The 20,673-nt window shown below is 39.1% G+C and overlaps 1 protein-coding gene across 2 annotated transcripts in view; it reads right to left on the reverse strand.

Annotated features, from left to right (window-relative positions):
* Nucleotides 1–397: 397 nt before the first annotated feature.
* Nucleotides 398–20,673, reverse strand: part of TDRP (testis development related protein) — a 32,569-nt gene continuing 12,293 nt past the window's right edge. Inside the window, exons 2-4 of one of the 2 annotated variants that reach the window (XM_071547811.1) lie at nt 20,012–20,071; nt 6,666–6,769; nt 398–4,057 (exon numbers count right to left, since the gene is read on the reverse strand). In XM_071547811.1, the coding sequence (XP_071403912.1) occupies nt 3,712–4,057; nt 6,666–6,769; nt 20,012–20,071 (510 nt within the window). In that variant the 3' untranslated portion in view covers nt 398–3,711. The remainder of the gene's footprint in view (nt 4,058–6,665; nt 6,770–20,011; nt 20,072–20,673) is intronic. The other variant, XM_071547813.1, reaches the window with a different exon arrangement.

The following is a 20,673-nucleotide window of genomic DNA, read 5'->3' on the forward strand; positions in this document are numbered from 1 at the left end:
TAATGGGGCCAGTGTGTGCAAAAGCATTACAAGGTGGTCCTCCAGTTTCCATGTAGCTGGTGAAGTCTTTAGGGAAAGAATGCTGCTCTGCCCAAGCTTTTGTAACAGCCAATAAATAAAAGTAAATAAATAAATAGAATGTTTAAACCAATAAATGCCATTAAAGCGAAATACCTGTAGTTTGTTAAAACCAGTGAATTCTTCCCACTGTGGAGAATCTTTAAATGGAGGATGCTGCAGCTTCTGAGAGGGCATGATTCATGGAGTTTGGGCAAATGTCACTGTCACTTCTTTGGCCATACTCTGCAACAATGCAAGTAACATCCACACAGAAGGGAACAAATTCATGGGACAAATAAAATGGAACCAAAAAAATGTCAAAGAATAGGCATTTCAGTTCAAACTAAATCTTTATTCATATGGAAAATACTACTTTTCTTTTTTGCAAATGATGCTAATAAATAAAAATACTCAGAAAGAACCTTGCTCAGAGTTAAGTGACTAGTAACAGCCACACAAAGTTTTTAATTCCCGTTAAAACCACGCCAACAATCATGCAGATTGGCTACGAGAAAGCAATATAAACTATATTTTATTTTGTGCAATCTTATTGTACAATCTTAATGCTACCTTCTTCTAAAACATTTCACATAATTTGAAATGCAATTTCAAAACAAATATTAAGGAACATATTCTACACTTATTCCACATATGGAGCTGTGTATAGCTTAAGCCCATAAATGTATAATGTAGTTGCACATCTAATGAAGCTAAAAGAAGAAAGGACCCCATTCTGAAAATTCAGACACATTTATAAACATAAGAGAAGAAAAGCTCACACCAGTGAGTTCTTAACAGACAAATACATTATTAAAGCATAACAATAAATTATATTAAATTTAAAAATGTATATCTTTAGAACTGTTATTTCTGAGGAAATATCACTTTAAAAGCACACCAAAATTTCCATCACTAGGAGTGAAACTGGAATTTTACATATCTCAATTTCCCACTTGGATGCAATTTTATAATAGGCTTCAGATTTGTGAGCATATTCTTTATCATACATCTAAAACAAATTGAAAAAGGTTGCAATTAAGGTGTGCATCAAACACATTATCAAGGTGAGAAACAGGCACTTGACAGTATAATGTGCAAGGCAAAACCTTTACTGATCACAGTATAAATAGTTTCTTCAGGAGTGAATTAAATTTCTCAGCCCATCTTTAAGAGCAAAATATTAAGGGCTGCTAACAGATCTCTTCTGTTCTTTTAGGTCAGCACCAACAATCAAACTAAATACTAGCTCATGCCTTAAAGGGTATTCCATAAACTATAAAATGCAGCATACTTTGCCCAAGAATACTAACTCTTTCCTATAATTAACCTCAGCACACGTACTTGCCCAAGGCAAATACACAGTTTACTCACAGACTAAATGACGCAATATAAATTCTAAACTTTTCTCCTCTATTAGTATTTTTTTCATAACTAATGCCAGTTTTACAAATACATTTGCCAGTTGCAAGATCCTGTTTTGTAGCACAAAACATCAGTGTTCTTTTATATAAACTTAAGAACAATGTCTTTTAATATCCTATTAATACCAGCTAAAAAAGAAAACAACCAACCAAAACCATTTTGCTACAGTTTTCCTCCAGGCACATCTCAGCAGGAATCTCCAAAAAATAGCTATGCAGGAACTGTAAGCCAGAAAACTCTACATGAATTGGAGGAGGGAGGAGAAAGAGAGAGCTAAGGAAGGAGTAGCGTGGCAGGAACTGAAACAAGGGACAAGCTTAGAAAAAAATTGCATGCATCCCTTTTCATCAGCACAAGCTTCTTGCAAAAATATGTTTACAAGACATCCATTATATAAAGGTATATACTTTCTTGTAAAAATGCTGATTTTCTCTGACATGCAGCTTGATCTTCCAACTGTACTGGCCATATTACCAGGCATTCAAGTTTTCAGTTCAGTTTAACCATCAGTAGAGAAAAGGCCTACTGTTCATTTCTTATGAAACTTTTGGTTTGATTTTTATCCATGAATGTTAAAGTACTATTTATGTGAGTCATATGAACAAAATGGAAATCAACTTTGGATCTGGCATCAGCTGCACCACTAATGAGAGACAATAAGCTAGAAAGAGGCACTTTTATTAGTCATATATACATTTCAAATCTCAAGTTTAACACTTCACCTACTTTTACCAAAAAATCAACATACCAGTAGCTAGTAAGACAGAGCTTTATATGAAAAGTTGTGTATATGCACATATTTGCAATGGCTCAGTTACTCAGCTACCCTGAAAATGCCAGAGTCCAATTCGATTGTTGCTTATTGGACAGAAGGGAAAGAACAACACAGGAAAAAACAGAGAAGTTTGTAGAACAAGTATTGGCTATTGTAAAAAGAAAAAAAAAAGAAAACCTATGCCCTTCCATAAGAAGCAACTTATTCCTAGATCCAGATTCAATATCCCCCCAGAATATCAAGATCATCTTATACTCTGCTCACTGCTGCTTTACAAATTTTCAATGATTTTTGGTTTTGGCATAACATACATCTTCAAAACTGAGAAATTTAGCTTTGTCAAAAAAAAAAATCAATATTAAAAAAACCCCACCAAACGGTGTGGCAGGTTTGGCCCAGCTTTTTACCAACCCTGGACTTGCCCCCTTCCCCCACCCAAAACCTTCCCAGCAAAAGGAAGAAAAACTGAAAAGAAATGAACTCAAAAGAAACTGAACTGAATAAAAAGAAGAAATTATATTTTCTAACATTCACAACTACACTGTATACACAGTACGTAGGATCCCACCCCCAGGGGAAAGGGAAAAGGGAACAGGGGACTGGTTAACCAGACGCTACAAACGGAAACAAACAAAAAAACACAGGAGAAAACCCTCAAACACTCAAACCCACCCAAACAAATTAAAAAAAACCCAAACACAAAACAACCAAATGCACACTCACACAAAAGAAACCTAACAAAAACAAAACAACACCTCCCCCTCTGAGAAACAAAAAAAAAATCAAAAAATAAACGAACAAAAAATACCAGAAAACCACCCCAAAACCTTTCAAAGACCCTAATGGTGACAATCTTCTAATGGAAGGAATTACATTAGAATAGTATTTTCCCACTTCATACACAGTATAGCACATTGTGACAGTAAGCATCTTGTGTGCACAAGCTGAAGCATATGCTGAGGCTGAAGATTTGGAAAACAGTCTACTAAGTACAAGCATTCTCTCTGCAAGCAGCAGATCGGTATTCTTGGTTAAAAAGGGACAGCATCAAAATTAAAATTTTGAGTGGCCCTCAAATATCAGAAAAGAAACAAGACCTCAAGCTAGTGGAACTTCCTACATAAGGCAGTCAAATTTACAACCAGTGTATACATTCACTAAGGAATTACTCTTTTTTTGGTAAAACCAACAATCAAACATACTCCAGAGTCTGAATGTGAAATATAGGCACAAAATAGATTCTCTACTTTTTCTTCAGTGTGGAAAACATAGCTATTTAACAATGTAATAAGAAAATTTACTATCAGGTGAGCAAAAATTTGTAACAATCTGAATAAAACAAAGTACTGTATAAAGGTGCAAGATTGAGCAGATTTGATTTTGGTTTAAACATATGAGTAAATCATGGAATCTTTCTCCTCTTCTTATCGATAAAGTATTTCACCTTACGAGTATCATTCTAGCTCTTCCCAGTTGTCAGTAAGGTTACCTTTGCTTTGACGTCTAATACTAACCAGCTTTCCAGCTGATTTGATACTCCACCTGGAACTGTTTCCTGAGCTGGCCAGGTTTGTGTATTTCGTGGAGCCTTTGGTTTCATCTTCCCAGCCTGACCAGGCTGTATAGTCACTTAAAGGAGTTGCTGCATCACTGGTAGAGTCAGCAGTGGTGATCTGGGGTGGTTCCCATCCCTCAATCTCATCTGGTTTTCTAGGTGGAACATTCTGCTTTATCACCAAACTGTCCCAAAAACCTGGCTTCTTTTCAGACTTCATCTCTTCCTTTAACTTTAGGTTTGTTCTAGAAAATAACAATGCAATGATTAATTTCTTCATTTAAGAATGTATGTAGCAGTCATTAATAAGCATTCAAGTAATTGATTATCTTTTACAGTACAGAATGCTAATTCATTGTCAGCCCATGACAGCACATCCATTACTGTCAGCTTCAGGAAAAACACCATCATATGCATGTAAGCCTAAACACAGCAGACTTCTGCAGTGATAAATCAGAACAGGACTGAGTATGGTCATTTCCTATTCTAAAAGAACTTACACACCACCACCCCCAGCACCTCCGGAGGTGAATTACACAGAACTGCCTTAGGAAATGTACAAAGTATTTTAGGATGCATTAGAACAATTTAGGACTTTAACCAAAAAACAATATAAAACAAACAAAAAACCCCAAAATAAAACCAAAAAAACCCCACCCCAGATCTAGGATAGTAGAAGGGGTATGAAAATGTTCTTTCTACCACCAGCTTTAACACTCACACAGCATGTTCCTCAGTTTTATATGCTCATTACCACCTTGCCAGTTAAACCTTATAACCTAAAATAGTTGATGAACTATTAGGTCAGTATTAGGACTTTAAAGATGCCAGCTTTATCCACACAGTATCATGAAAACAGCTGTTTTGTACTTCTGGTAAGAACTCCAAAATCCCCCTTGCAAACCCAAGAAAAAACAACTTTTACTGTAACTTCTTTCTCAAAGCAACATTTGAAAGGCTACTTATTACTTGTCTTATCCCATTAAGAATCTTCAATCTGAATGCTTTCATATTTGCAGCTTGGAATATTTAAATTACAGAATGTCAGAAGTTTATGCTTAATTTTCTGTGCAGGGTTATAAATGTAATTGAATAATGGGTCACAAGGAAAGGCTAAACTCCAGTGATGAAACACACAACCTTCAGGGTTCAATGAGCTAAACAGCAAATGGAAAACACTATCTACTTGTAGCATATGAATTCCTTAGCCACAACTAAAACCACCATTGAATCTTTTTTAATATTTCTATTAAAAGAGGTTTTTTTCATCAATGAGATTATATTTAAATAGAGGCAACTCAATCAATACCTTTAAAATTACTGAATTTTGAATTTATGATTACTCAGAATTTTCATTTTGCTAAAACCAGTCACAGACTCCAAATGCTTTTCTTGTATTTCTTAAGTAGCACACTTGAAAAGTTGCATTTTTCTTTAAAAATAAAGTAAAAGTTGTGGTATACAGGGAAGGAAAAATAGCCCTCAACTTAAAAAACAGGCAGTTTTCATAGGAATACCAAAATATTGCCACATCTGTGGCAACTCTGTTTTCATACTTCTGATCTCTTTACTCTGTTACTCGATTCTTATATTCAGCATCTATTGCAGAGTATCATGAGAGGAGCCTAGCATGTTAGTAACATCCCTAAAACACTACAGGGATAGCTAGGAACTTTTGGGAAGTTTTATTGAACAGACTCAAATGGAAATGGAAATATATGTTTTTATATTCTACATTATTTATTTATATATACACACCTCCTACATGCATATATATACCCTTGCATTGTGAAACATATTTCCAAGTAAGCTGGAAACAAAGCACACTACAGCAAGTCTTATCAAATGTAGTATTTGGCTGCAAAAAATCTACTGATATGTGACACACTTGGTTTGTAACCAAGGTAGTTAAGGTAGGACATGTAGGTAAAACCTACATATACTTGTAACAGCAAAACAGTCAGTCCTGGGAAGATGTCTGTTCTGTTCAGAGAATAGCTCTAACCATATCAGCAGCAGAAGTGTGGCAAGTAAACACCTCAGCTCCAACAAGGGAGACTTGCAGATCCTAGGATAGCTACTCCACTTAACATTTTTAGGTGTAGTAAGACTTCAAAAGAGAAAGTAGGGCACGTAAAAAAGGAATTTGTAAACTCAACCATAATTAATCCTTAAGAGCAAAGCAAAAGGGTAAGAATGACCCTTTTACTCAGAAGCTTTTACTCCTTTTATAGAGTAAACAAAGATTCTTATCCTAAAAATGTTAACAACATCTGTCCTTTCCTAATACAGCATGCTTATTCGTGGTAAGCTTATCATATTTTGTATGGCCAAACTTCACAAATGAAGATTTGGGAAGGGCTCTCCCCATGTGGGTGTGCCCTTCCAGCCTGCACAGTGGATTTTTTAGGTGAGGCACAGAGTGTGCAGAACTGGCCCCACCATTTAAGTCCTAAGGGTCCATCTGCCACGGCCGAATGAGCTTGGACAGTGACAGTGAAGTCCTCGGGACTGTCACAGCACCCGGTACTAACCGGGGCTGACCCTGCTGAGCATCCGAGATCTGACGGGATCGGATGGCAGGGAGGCTTTAACTGCCAGGGGACGGTCCCCATCCAGACTTGAACTCACAACCTTGGGATTCAGTCTGGACTGCTCTCCTTTACACCACGGGACCGCCCTATGCTTATAATATACATAACTTTGAAATGCACATAAACCTTTCTCTGCTGATTTGACTTCCAGGAGTAGAACATAACTGTTTCTCAGTGTTTAGCTTCTAAACTTTGTACAGCTGTTTTCTGTTGCAGTGAGTGCATCTTTATAGCAGATAGACCAATTAGTTTTCCTTACCCTTTGGATTTTGGAGACTTGCATCCTGCTAACAATTGCTGCTCATCATCCTTATTGAACATGGACGTCACTTCCTTCCAACCCCGGAAACTCGCACCTTGGACCTATATAGAGAAGGGAACATTCTCATAAATGTGGATTATAGAGGTACAAGCACAGAGTATGACTGCCACTGCTGGCTCTGAGTGGCTGATGGGCAGCAGCAGCCCTGTGTCCTGTGTGTGGTGCTGCTTGGCTGCAGCACCTCAACACAGCTGCAGAGAATGGCCATGCTTTGGAAAAGAGCTGGTTGGGTTACTGAGGCAAGAGCTCCTTCCTGCTGAGCAGAGAATATAAAACCTTGATAGTTTTGTGATGTCAGTGAGTACAGCTGGGCTACCAGATGCTCTTCTGCAGGCAGGAGCTGCTGGCTCCATATATCACAGTAAGAAGGGAATCTAGGAAACTTCAAAGACAGTCTAAAGAGCTTCAACAGAAATTAAGAAAACTGTCACTGTTAGAAGGGGGTGGTCACAACAGACAGCACAGCCATATGAATTATGAAACTCGTAAGATTTAACCTGCTTTACACTCATTGGCCCTCTTTGGAACCCCAAAACTACAGTTTCTGGCCTTGCAAGCATAAAGAGTAAGAGCTTTAGTTCACCAGTGAAATGTGATGCGCTACAGTGTGTTCTCTAAATTTACTGTGACCATTATGCATGCAGCAAAAATTACTTTTTCAACTTTATTAAAGGTTTGATTCTCTCTTCCCCAAGGTGAAATAAATAGGTATAGGTTATTTTAACTTTGATAGCATGCTTATAATGCATGCATGTATGCATGTTGAGTACAGAATATGAAAGCTGCCTTTCTTCCTCACAGGGCCCAGTAAGAAAGGCAGTGACAGTCTGTCAGTGTCACCTGATTACACTAAAAGAGTTGTCAGCACAAGCAAAGGCTAATTCATCACCCGTTATGCTTCATCCTTTTTGCAGAACTCAGAGGTGCAAATTAGCATCAATTTGCCATTTAGGTTTTAATCGATTACAGTTTAGCTGGTACATCCACATAGACCTTAGAAAACGTGAAATGTCACCTACCAATTGAGCACAAACATCAGACAGGAAAATATTGGTACTGCCATCTCCTCCCTTCTCAGAAACCCAAGCCTCTACCATTTACATGAGTAACACAGCACCCTTATTCCCGCATGTTAGTCATGGAGTATTTCTGTATCTTTTTCTCCCATTTCACTACGAACTGTCCTTTAACTTCTTACCCACCCTCCCTACTCACATCTGAACTGCCTCAACTACTCCATCTCAGGAAGTGTAGCAGGTCTGTTTTAGGATTAGGAGGAAGGTCTAACCCAGCCTCAGTGCCACTTTGGTTAGATACAAACATGGATCCAGCTATAGGCAAAGCACTGGAAATCTCTGAAGAGGGAAGACTGAGCAATCCTGGAGCAGTTTCATGCTCTTGTTCATGGGATATGGACAGACTTGGTACATGAGGCCCAGGTCCACCACAACTGCTCTGCTCACCTCTTCCCAAAGCCATGCCTGATCTTACTGTAAGCCACAGCATTCCTTGTGGACTCACAAAATAAAAGTAACAGCTTCTATCTATATTTTTCCCCCTTTGACAATAAAGTAAGTAAATATTATAATAAGCAGACTCTCATGTTTAATTTAAACATACACTTTCTATTTTTCATTAAGTTAAAAATATGTAGATACTACATAAAAATATGTAGCATAAAATAAAACCAGACAAGCTGCAGATGATACCTTCAGATACCTTGCTATACATAATCCTTGTGGTTTAACTATCAGCCTCTTCAAGCAGTACTCAACATTTAATGCTTCTGTGATTTAAATGATGGTCTAAGCTCTCAGTTTTAGTCAATGAAGGCCTAATACTGTTATTTGTTTTACTTGGTCAGTTAAATTCTGTAAAAAGTTTCACATGAGGTTTTGTTACTCTCATTGGGCTTCCTCTCACTGCAAAGTACTTCATCCACAAAAAACTTCCATAAAAAGGAAGAATTTCAGGAAGCTGACTGTTGAAGGAAGTAATCCATTTTAAAACAAGAAAGAACAAAAACAAAGCAAACAAAAAACTCCCAAAACAAATTAAAAAGAGAGAGAAACTTGAGAAAGCAGTTAGCTTTTCATAGGTTAAAAATATCCTTCATCTTCTTTGAATCCATACCTCCTGAGGGAACTGGTAGAGGAAGTAGCTAAGACACTATCCATCATATTGGAGAAATGACAGTCCAATGAAGTTCCCACTGACTGGAAAAAGGGAAATACACGCCCAATTTAAAAAAAAAAAAATAAAAAAAGAATAAGGACGACTGGGGAACTACAGGCCAGTCAGTCTCACCTCTGTGCCCACTGAGATCATGAAGCAGATCCTCCTGGAAAGTATGCTACAGTGCATGGAATATAAGGAGGGAATTTGCTGCAGCCAACATGGCTACACTAGGGGCAAATTCTCCCTTTCAAATCTGGTGGCCTTCTATGACTGGGTTACAGCATTGCTGGCTGAGGGAAGAGCAACTGATGTCATCTACATGGACTTGAACAAAGCATTTGACACTGTCCTGCACAATATTCCTTGTATCTAAACTAGAGAGACATGGATTTGATGGATGAATCAGTCAGTGGATAAGGAATTGACTGAATGTTTGCACTCAGAGAGTTGCAGTCAATGGCTCCATGTCCAGGGGTAGACCAGTGATGAGTGACATTCCTCAGGGATTGGTATTGGGACTGGCTCTGTTTAACACTTTGTCAGGGACATGGACAATGGGATTGAGTGAACCCTCAGCAAATTTGTAGATGACACCAAGTCTGGTGCAGCTGACATGCCGGAAGGAAGGGATGCCATCCAGAGGGACCTTGACAGGACAGAGGTGGGCCTGTGTGAACCTCATGAAGTTCAGCAAGGCAAAGTGCAATGTCTTGCACTTGGATGGGGCACTCCCAAGCACAAACACAGGATGAGCGGAGAGTGGATTGAGAACAGCCCAGAGCAGAAGGACTCAGGGGTGCTGGTTGACAAGAAGCTCAATACAAGCCTGCAATGTGTGTTGGCAGGCCAGAAAGCCAAATGTGTTCTGGGCTGCATCAAAAGAAGTGTGGCCAGCAGGTCGGGGGGGGGAGGGTCATTCTGCACCTCTGCTCTCCTTTTGTGAGATCCTGGCAGGAGTGCTATGTCGAGCTTTGGGGACCCCAACAGAAGAACATGGACCTGCTGGAGTGAGTACAGACAAGGGCCATGAAGATGATCAGAGGGCTGGAGCACCTCTGCCAAGAACACAGGCTGAGAGAGCTGGGGTGTTTCAGCCTGGAGAAAAGAAGGCTCCAGGGAGACCTTAGAACACCTTCCAGTACCTAAACGGGAGTTGTAAGAAAGCCGAAGAGGGGTTTTGACAAGGACATGTAGAGATAAGGAAAAAGGAATGGCTTTAAACTGAAGGAGAATAGGTTTAGATTAAATATTAGGAGGAAATTCTGTACTGTGACGGTGGTGAGGCACTGGAACAGGTTCCCCAGAGAAGTTGTGGATGCCTCATTCCTGGAAGTGTTCAAAGAGAGGTTGGATGAGGCTTTGACCAGCAACCTGGTCTAGTGGAAGGTGTCACTGCCCATGGCAGGAGGGTTGAAACTAGATGAACTTTAACTTTCCCAACCAAAACCATTCTATGATTCTATAATCTTCTGTTATCTTACTCAAACTCTGCTATTTCAGGCATTTTGGGGGAGGAACCTTTGCTACAATAGGTAAACACATTATGTTTGTTGCACTTAAAAACTCTTACTGCCCTTTAAACTGAAAAAAGACACCAATATACCTCAGTGATGTAAATTATGTATGTTTGTCTTCACACATTAATTATGTTTCATCAAGCCATTTCCACCTACTACATTTTGATGATTAAGAAAAAATAAAACAACCTTGTTACTAGGCAATAGTAGCAATAGAAATTCAAATAGCAATTTAATACTGGCTTAACTTCAATTATATACGCCTTTAAAGAACAACATTGATGAAAGACTGCTTGGAGAGAAGCATTTATATGCACACATTCAATGTAATAAAAAAGATACCTATATATACACCTTCTTTAATCTAGAACATCATACATACTCCACAGATACAATGCCAACATTTGCTGCCCTGTTCGGACACCCAAGCAATCCCAAAGCCAAAAAAAATCCCCAAAGTACCAACATCTAGCCAGGAGATTTCCATATTTGTTAACTTTAGACTTTTTAAAATTTAATTTAGTCCAATTCTGATTTACAGATATTTTTAAAAATAATTAGGAGAGAAGTTCTATTCAGTCTCAACCACACAGCACATCCAGGTCCTTCAGATAACATCTCTGCACTCTTTCTACCTGTGTGTAAATCACTATGTACACATTACTCCATTCCTTCAATATATCCATATCCATGGCATTTGGTAGGTACAGACAAGGCTAATAACCATGTAGCACATTGTAACTGATTTATTTTCTCTCAACTAGTCCTTAGGAGAAACGTAGACCAAACATCTGTGATATACTTCCAGCACTTCTTATTTGGAGTTTCCAAAAGAAACACTGCCAGGATAATCTACATAAAAGCACCCATGTCCAAGTAGACCATATTTTGCCAATATGGGATAAAAGTCATGGCACAAAGCCGACTACGTACTACACAGACTAGGCTGAAAGAAACCACAGAACAAAAGTAAAACCAGAATCTCTGCTTACCATGCCTAAGCCTCCTCTTCTACATCTGCCTGCACCAGCACCGACCTCCTGAAACATCTTTTCTTTCAACTGAACAGGAGCGAACAGCTCACTCTTGACTGTCTTCTCAGTGAGAGCATAGTTAAGAATTTAAACTTTAGCAAAGGAGGAGATCAAATACTTATTTCACACTTCCAGAAGCTTCTTTGTAACTATTGAATTGTTTTTAAGACAACAATCTTGCTTTTTCACTACTGCTGTCATGTAGCTGTCACATACTAAAGAAATCCCTCTGGACAGCCTGGTGCATTTCTGTATTTCTTTTCAGAGTTCTTTAAAGACTTTTAACCTACTGACAAGTGCCAACACCAATGCAGCTGGAACAGGTGCAACTGTATCTTCTGGTAGGTACAGCCCAGGAAGGAGATCTTGAAGTCAACATTCCCCTGAACTACCAGTTTGACATGCGGCACTGTATAGCCAAAAAATCCTGGGAACCATCACAAAAAGGATTAGATAAACTCAGACAGGAGATCCATAAATCAATACCCCCTATTTAGAGGGATGCACCCTCTAATACTTCAAAACAATGGTTCTTGTTGTTAGGGAAAGAGACCCTACACACTAGACAATTACATTCTCCCTGAACATCATCTCTGGTTGCCAGAATACATGAGCCAGTCTCTGAACCAACTGGGAATTTCTTACAATCTTACAGAGCACCTGGAGAAAGACCTAGACCCCAGAACAACTAACTTCCTTGCAATGGATGTCAAAGGAAGGTCAGTAAGCAAAGATGACAGTCCTCACCACACTGGAGATTTAATTCATGTAACACTATTAAAGTTATGCAAAGTATGAAAACACAGTACTGGTATGGTCTTAAATTATCAATCCACTTGCAGAATTATCTCATTTTGATGATGCAATTGTCTACACAAAACTCAAAAGAATACTCCTAAAATTTTCAAAAATCTTTATAAATGTAACTGACTAGTTTATATTCTCAAACCTTTAAAGTATTTTTCTGTGTGTCAATGGAAAAAGAAATAATTCAACATCCAGAGCTCCCAGAATCACAGCTTTCACAGCTGGAAGGCATCTCTGGAGACCATCCAGTCCAACCACACTGCTGAAAGCAGGGTCAGCTTCAGCATATTGCCCAGGATCATGTAGAGCCAGGTTTTGAATATCTTCACAGCTGGAGAATCTACAGCCTCTCTGGGCAAACTGTTTGAGGGCTTCACTGCCCTCGTGGTGAAAATGTTTTCTCTTATGTTAAGATATATTTCTTCTATTTCAGTGTTTGCCTGTTGTCTCTTGCCCATTCACTGAGTACCCTGAGGAGAGTCAGACTCCATTTTCTTAACACTCTCTGCTGCTGGTGTACATGCAGAAACCTTTCTTCTTGATCTTCATTTTCCTCACCAGATTTAACTCTAGGTAAGTTTAATCCTTCCTAACTCCATCTCTGAGTGCTCAAAGAGTGTCTCTATATTCTCCTCAGGTCACCTAATGCTGCTTCCACCTCTAGTATGTTTTCCTTTTATGCTTGAGGTTTTTCAGGAACATCTTGTTCATGCCTCCTGCCACCTTTAACTTCTTTCTGTGCTTGATGGGTTGGGCTATTCTTGAGCTTGGAGGGTGATCTTTGAAAATCAAAGCACTGGAAAAGAACCAGGTATACAGACAAAACTCTAGTTAAAAAAACAACAAAGAAACAAACAAACAACAACAGAACTCCAAAAACCCCCAGTGAAATGCTCATGGGACTGCTAAAAAAAGAGAACGCTATTAGGACCTACAATTGTAACAACAGGTGTTAGAAAGAGACCTTTAGAGACCAGGTTGGATACTGCAGTCTACTATGTTTCAAAAATGTCAATGAGAAACAAGGCAGAAACTTCTCAAGATGCTATTTCAGTATTCTCTGAAGTGGGAATACAAACTCATCTCATACCAGTTTGGCTATGACAGCACAGAGCATGCCTATCAAAACAGCAATTAAAAAAGTTTAACATGTATCTTTCACTTTAGGTTGTGCAAGCCTGTGCAGAAATGCCCTGTGCAGTCACTTAAAAGGATCAGTAAAAAGTGAAATGTAAAAAGTGGCAGAGTACCAAAAGCCATCATCATTGTCTGTCCCAAGAGCCACAGCATAGATTCTTTTCCTTCAGTAGAGGAAATTTCAGCTAATGAAGTACTCTTTTTCCACCATGAGAAAGATGTCATTTAATTAGAGTATCTTCTGAGAGTACAAGCAGTCACTTCTAGAACATCATGTAAAGGATGCAGTCTGTATCTCTAGTCACACTGTCTGCCATTTCTTCCCTCCAGTCCTCTTCCCTCTGCTTTGCCAATGTTTCAGTATCAGTGCCCATCTGTCAAACAAATTCCCAAAGAAAAGTCTCATAAGGTGGCAAATCTGGTTTAGCAGACACTGCTGCCAAAAAGGGTGAGCCCAGCCCATTGCATGTGTGACTCTGTGGAAAACCAGTTCAACTCACTAAGCCAGCAGAAATCTAACTCACTCATTTTTTGCATTCTTTTAGCCTAGTGCTAAGAATCAGTTCACTAAAAGGTGTCACCAAAGTATGTGGAACTTAGAGGAAACAGCACCTTTTTGCAGCAGCAGCAACTTTACAACAGCTCAAGCATCCTCTGAAAATTGTGGTCTATCAACTTTCTTCCATACACACAGCATTGTACATACAGTATGACTTCCCCAAACTCACCCCCTAAGCATCACTCTGTAAATCAACCTTCACAGTAACACTTCGGTTTTGTTACCTGTATTGATTCAAGTGAATCAACTGTACATAAACTCTGTATGTTGACTACAATTTTTCTTTAGATAAACAGGGAACAAATGTCTACTGATAGTTACCTTCATAAAATGCCCCAGAATGGGGCAGGTTCTCTTAAATTGGAAGTCTCCTGCAAAACTTACAGGTCTTATTACTCAAAATTACTTTAAGGACACCATTTTTCACCACATCAACAAATTGTGATGTTTACATGACTCTCATCTTCCCATAATAGGTAAACAGGCAATGAGTAATAAATGAAGAATCAAAGAGCCTACCGGGAAACAGTAAAGCATCACTGAGAAGACTTTTCAGTTAATTGTACTGCCAAAGGTTAACAGTTGATAATTAAAACTCTACTAGAGGACAAGAAGGTTGATGAAAAATTAGGCTAAAAGGCAACAAACCAGGAATACCAACAGCTGGCTATAAACTAAGTAAAAGTTCAGTCCTAAAAGCAAATTTTAAAAGTACACTGCACAAAAAAAAAGTGTGCAGACACAGAAAAAAAATACTAAAGGGGAAGACTGTAAATTTAACTGAAAACAGGCAAACACGCATCAGATGGATGTGAGTAATACACATGAACATCTTATTCACACAGAATTCAATCAATTCAAAGAATAACAACAAGATTTGGGACACAGGGTTAGAGGCACCAGACAGGCATTTTCAAAGCAAGAGATTTGAGTATGTTTGAATATTACTCTGACTGCATCATGAGTGGTTCTGGTACTTTCAATTATATTCCTGTTAGACTTATGTACTTCCCAATTGCCTGGCCAGCAGGGCGCTGGAGCACAGAATCATTCTCTGTGGGCTACAACAAGCCACATGACAGAATCTTAGCAACCAAAAAGAGCAATTACAGGGGATTCTTGCTGTATACCTGCAGTGAGAATCAGCATGTTCAATGCCATTGTGTAGTTAAGTAGCTAATCCCTAAAAGTTGCTGCTCAGCATGAATGAAATGAGATTTACAGAAATTTATATTGTGCCATGTTTTAGCAGATCTTTGCAAGTGTATTTTCACAGAGGATTGACAACTGGTGAATCAAAACCCTCCAGTGAAGTAGAAGCCTTCTACAAAATGCTTGCAGAATTTTTTTCATAAATATAAACAAGAATGGTTTTTCCTCTTGACCTCAACTGAGAAGAAAGAAGCAACTGTTTGTTCTACAGTTGCCCTCACTCCTCCTCTTGAAAAAAAAAGTAATCTAAAATAAAAAAAGCTAGAGATGGAATTTTCTATATAAGTACCTTACAGTTCAATAAAGATACAACTGTTTAACAATAAAAAAAACACAAATGAGCTTTAATTAAAGAAGCATTGTTCCCATATTACAGGAAACCCATTCATAACATGCAAGAAGCCAAAACCCAGAAATTTAAAAAAACAACTTCCCTCCCCCCCCCCCAAATTACAGGTATTAAAACATTAGGCAGGGGTCATTTTCCCAAGTCAGCCAGCCTCTGGTGTGCAGACCAACAGACAGTCTATCCTGTGGCATGCAAAAACTGGAACTCCAAGACTTAGCCCTACCAGAATGTTCAAACATCTCCAATATCATTATTAAAATCTACAATCATAGAAAGGACATTCAAGATCATCTAGTTCTAAACCCCCTGCCACAGCCAAGAACACCTTCCACTAGACCAGGTTGCTCAAAGCCCCATTCAGCCTGGCCTTGAAAACTTCCAGGGATGGAGCATTCACAGCTTCTCCAGGCAACCTGTTCCAGTGCTTCACCACCCAAACAGTAAAGAATTTCATCCTAATATCTAATGCAAACTTAGCCTCTTTCAGTTTGAAGCCCTTTCTCTGTGTTCTTTCCCTACATGCCCTTGTATAAAGTCTCACTCCAGCTTTCTTGTGAGCTCCATTCAGGTACTGGAAGGCTGCTATAAGATCTCCTGGAGCCCTCCCTTATCATGGCTGAACTCAGCTCCCTCAGGCTGCCTTCATAGGAGAGGTGCTCCAGCTGTCTGAGCATCGTTGTGGCCTTCCCTGGACATGTTCCAGCAGGTTCACATCCTTATTATGTGGATGGTCCCAGAACTGGGCACAGCACTCCAGGTGGGGTCTCATGAGAGTGAAGCAGTGGGGGAGAATCACCTCCCCCCTGGCCTGCTGGTCACACTGCTTTTGATGCAGCCCAGGATACCATTGGCTTTCTGGGCTTCAAGCACACATTGTCAAGTCATGTTGAGCTGGATGTCAACCAACACCCCCAGTCCTTCACCTCAAGGTTGTTTGCAATATGTTCTCCACCCATCCTGTATTTGTGCTTGGGATCACCCCATCCAGGTGCAGGACCTGGCACTTTGCCTTGCTGAACTTCATGAGATTCACACAGGCCCACCTCTGTCCTGCCAAGGTCCCTCTGAATTGCTTCCCTTCTCTACAGCACGTCAGCTGCACCACACAGTGTCATCCACAAATTTGCCAAGGATACACTCAATCTCACGGTCTGTGTTCCTGGTAAAGATGCTAAACAGTGCCTGAGGAATGTCACTAGTCTCTACTTGGACTTCAAGCAACTAACTCTAAGTCTTTGAGTGTGACCATCCAGCTGATTTCTTATCCATCAAATGGTCCATCTGTCAAACCCATGTCTCTCCAGCTTAGAGATAAGGACATTGCCAAATGCTTTGCACAAGCTGAGGTAATGTCAGTTGCTCTTCCCTCATCCACCAATGCTGTAACACTGTCATAGAAGGCCATCAAATTTGTCAGGCATGCTCTTGGTGAAGCCGTGTTGGCTGTGACCAATTCCTTCTGTATTTCACACTAGACAGTACAGCTTCCAAGAGGATTTGCTTCATGTCCTTGCCTGGCACAGAGATGAGACTGACTTGCCTGCAATTCCCTGATCTTCATTTCCCTTCCTAAACATAGGGGTTACTGTTTTCCATTTTCCAGTCAGTGGGAACTTCACCAGACTGCCAAAACTTGTCAAGTATGATGGATAAGTGACTTAGCCACTTACTCCACCCTTAGGACCCAGAGACGTACCTCATCAGATTCCATGGATTTGTGCACATTCCAGTTCCTTAGACAGTTTCAAACGTGATCTATGTAGTTTCTCAAAGCTCTCTCCTTCCAAAATCTTGCTTGAAAGCAGCTGCAGATGATGTCTCTGGTGTACTTTTCACTCAGAAGCTCAGCATGTAGGTGAGACTCCCCCCTGCTTAGATTAGTTTTGATAAGGCCCAATCATAGATTCATCAATGCTGGAAAAGACCTCCCAGATCACCAAGTCCAACCTTTGACCAAACACCAATATGTCAAATAAACCACAGCACTACATTCCATGTCCAGTCGTTTCTTGAACACTTCCAGAGATGGTGACTCCACCACCTCTCCCTGGGCAGTCCATCCAATGCTTAACCATACTTTTGGTGAAGAAATTCTTCTGATATCCAATCTGAACCTTCCCAGGTGCACCTTGAGGATATTTCCTCTTGTGCTGTCACTAGCTGCCCCACCTGGCTACAACTCCCTGTCAAGTCATTGCAGAGAGTGATAAGGTCTCCTCTGAGCTTCCTTTTCTCCAGGCTAAAACACCCTCAGCTCCCTCAGCTGCTCCTCATGTGCTACTCTCTAAGTCATATGTCCAGGCACAGTGTGAACACAAGTTCCAGATTTCTGCATTTTGCAGAGCACCACTAGGGGGTTCACAGTTCTTCACTTGAGATGTCACAGGCTTTTTACCCACCTAGACCTGCCTTTCAAGAGAGCTGTCAAGAGGGAATGAAAAAAATTCAGGACTGGAATTAGCCTGTCCTCACTGCTCAGTGGGCAGCCTCCTGCAAGAGCAGGATCTAAGTTTTCCAAGCTCCATTGTTAGAGGATTCATACATTTTCAAGCTAGCAAACCAAAGACAAGTTTGCAGGTGCCAGCTTCTAAGATAAGAATGGGATTTGCCTAGAGACTTTGAGCTGGTGCAGAAGCAAGAAATGAAGCCTTCAGAAGCCCTGTGGAAGAACATTAATAAAGCTCTTTTATAAAGTTAAAATAAGTTGCATTAAGACTGTATAGATCTAGCAATTTTTAGGAAATATGTATTACTTAATAATTAGCTATAGCTGTGTGATGTTAGATAGTTTGCATAGTGTGTGTAAGTTTTAAGACTGTGTGTAACTGTGTGAAAAAGCAGTTCTGAATGTAGTCCCTCCTGAAACTTGAATATTCTTGCACAAGTTTAGTTTAAATATTGTTAATGCGAACATAGTTACACCTTCTCTCCCCTTCTTCTGCTCCTCTTCCTGCGCTCTTCACAACTACTGTAACCCATGACGAGGAGGACCAAGTAATAAAATATCAGAAACCCACATAAAATTAGATGCAGTCAAGGGATTTTTTTAACGATAGGGGTCGAAGCCCCTGAAAGCCCTTAAGATTCTCAATTGAGAACTGTGTCGGTGGAGATCAAGGTGTCGTGACACTCCATCTCCAGCCACCAGGACCAGCTCCCACTTTAAACCTCCAAACCCAGGTCAGAGGCTTTCCTTGGCAAATGGGCATCAGCACTGTCTTGAAATTCAGGCTTTAAGATACCAGGAAGACTGTCTCCACAAAAAGCACACATATTCTTTATCCACTGCCTTTTCCTTCAAGAACTTTTCTGTTCTTCACCATAGTGCTTCAACATGGAGATTATTTCATTCATGGCATGTGCAGACTGAAAAGGCCACACAGGTAATTCATCAACCTTTATTAATACATTAAAGATTTTACAAATTCTGGAATACCACTGTATTGAGTGCTTCTAAGACATGAGAACAACCAAATAAAATATAGAATTGCTTTCAGAAAGATAAGATGATAGGCCAAGGATAAGGTGCTTTCTTGTGAATACATTTCTAAGACAAGAGAGTTTTACTGTAAAACACAAAAGTACTGGAGCTCAGAAATTTGCCTGGTGACTTTTTTTTTAAGTCAAAACACACACTTTGCAAGCCTTCCTGAATGACTAAGTAAGAGGCAAAAAAGTTACAATATAAAACAGATTAGCTTTAGGTTTCTCTCCCTAAACATTTATCATCTGGTATAAAATATATGGTAATGTATGTTTTCATAAAAAAGAATGTGCTCCTTCAAAAGGGTAGAAAAAGGCATAGTACAATCTGACTTTTATTTTCAATGAAAATCATGCTGCATCTGAAGTAAAACAAAAAGAAGTAACAGAGACAGATGTTCAGTTGATACATATTAATGTGAAGTATCCTATTACACTAATGAACCTATTTTAAAATACTTTTCTCTATACCTATGGAATTTCAAAACAAGCTCTAGCATATCATAATAACTTCCAGTTCTTTCATCTTCTACTAATGTATTTTAAGAACATTAAAGAAGATTCTTGGACACATATCAAGGTAAAAAAAATTAACTTGCTTGTCTACTTCTCTTTCCTGAAAGAGATATGGAATAAAGTCTTTAACCTCTTGTGGTCAGAGAGCCAGCTGAGCTACATATAATGGAATAAGTAACCCAAATATCTTCTACTTTTCATGTTATCTTTACCAGTTGTAGTTACAGTTTAGTGCCACTTTAGACTTCGATTATTCCTGCTTGTTATTTTCACTTTGTGTTCTAAAATCTGTCATGTGAAAGAAAAACAATTAGGATACCTTGCCCTCCACATTAATGACAGGAACTGAGGATCATACATAATTTAAAAATCATCAATGAAGTATATAAATATCCCCCTTAATCAGCTGTCCATGAAAAACTGGTAACATCCTAACATACATTGACTGAAATATATACAAAATGTTATACTTTCAAAGAGCAGATATTTACCTTTGTTGCAAGATGTGACACTGAAGGTGAAACTTCATCTTGAAGAAACTGGTCTTTATTCTCAAAAAAAAGGATAAAGATAAAAAAGGCCCATAGTCAGTTTTGGTTTGACAATTAGAACTGACACATTTTAGACTATTCATAAATGTTTTATTCTATTCAGCCCATCATAATATTGACAAAATATGATCACAATGCAAAACTAAGTGAACACCACTACTAAAATAAGATGTGAACAAACCTACACTTATAATGATGAAAATATTTTATCAGATATAAAAACCAAAATCAAACCCTTACAAAACCAAAAACCCCACACCACAAAGAGAAATCAAGAACACCCTTCCATCATAACAAATTTAGTACAATTAAAAATTTCATTTTAACTTAATGATTGTGTCTCTATTTTTTGGATCTCTGACTTTCAAAACACCATACCAGACGATGGTCTATGCAGTGTCTGCAGGCTGAGAGGAGAGGAAGGTCTCAAGATGTTTTCCTCCTTCACACTTAAAAGTTTTACATTTCCTTAACTCAAGGACAGACTTTTGTCCACATTCCTCTCCCCTCCATTTCAAACTGATTTCAGAAGAAAATTAGAGTGCTAAAGATACTTATGGAAGTTATTCAGTAGGGAAGCATTTCTGTCCATCTCTGAACTA

Source organism: Pithys albifrons, chromosome 2 (assembly GCF_047495875.1).
Source record: "Pithys albifrons albifrons isolate INPA30051 chromosome 2, PitAlb_v1, whole genome shotgun sequence".
NCBI classification, from domain to species: Eukaryota; Metazoa; Chordata; class Aves; order Passeriformes; family Thamnophilidae; genus Pithys; species Pithys albifrons.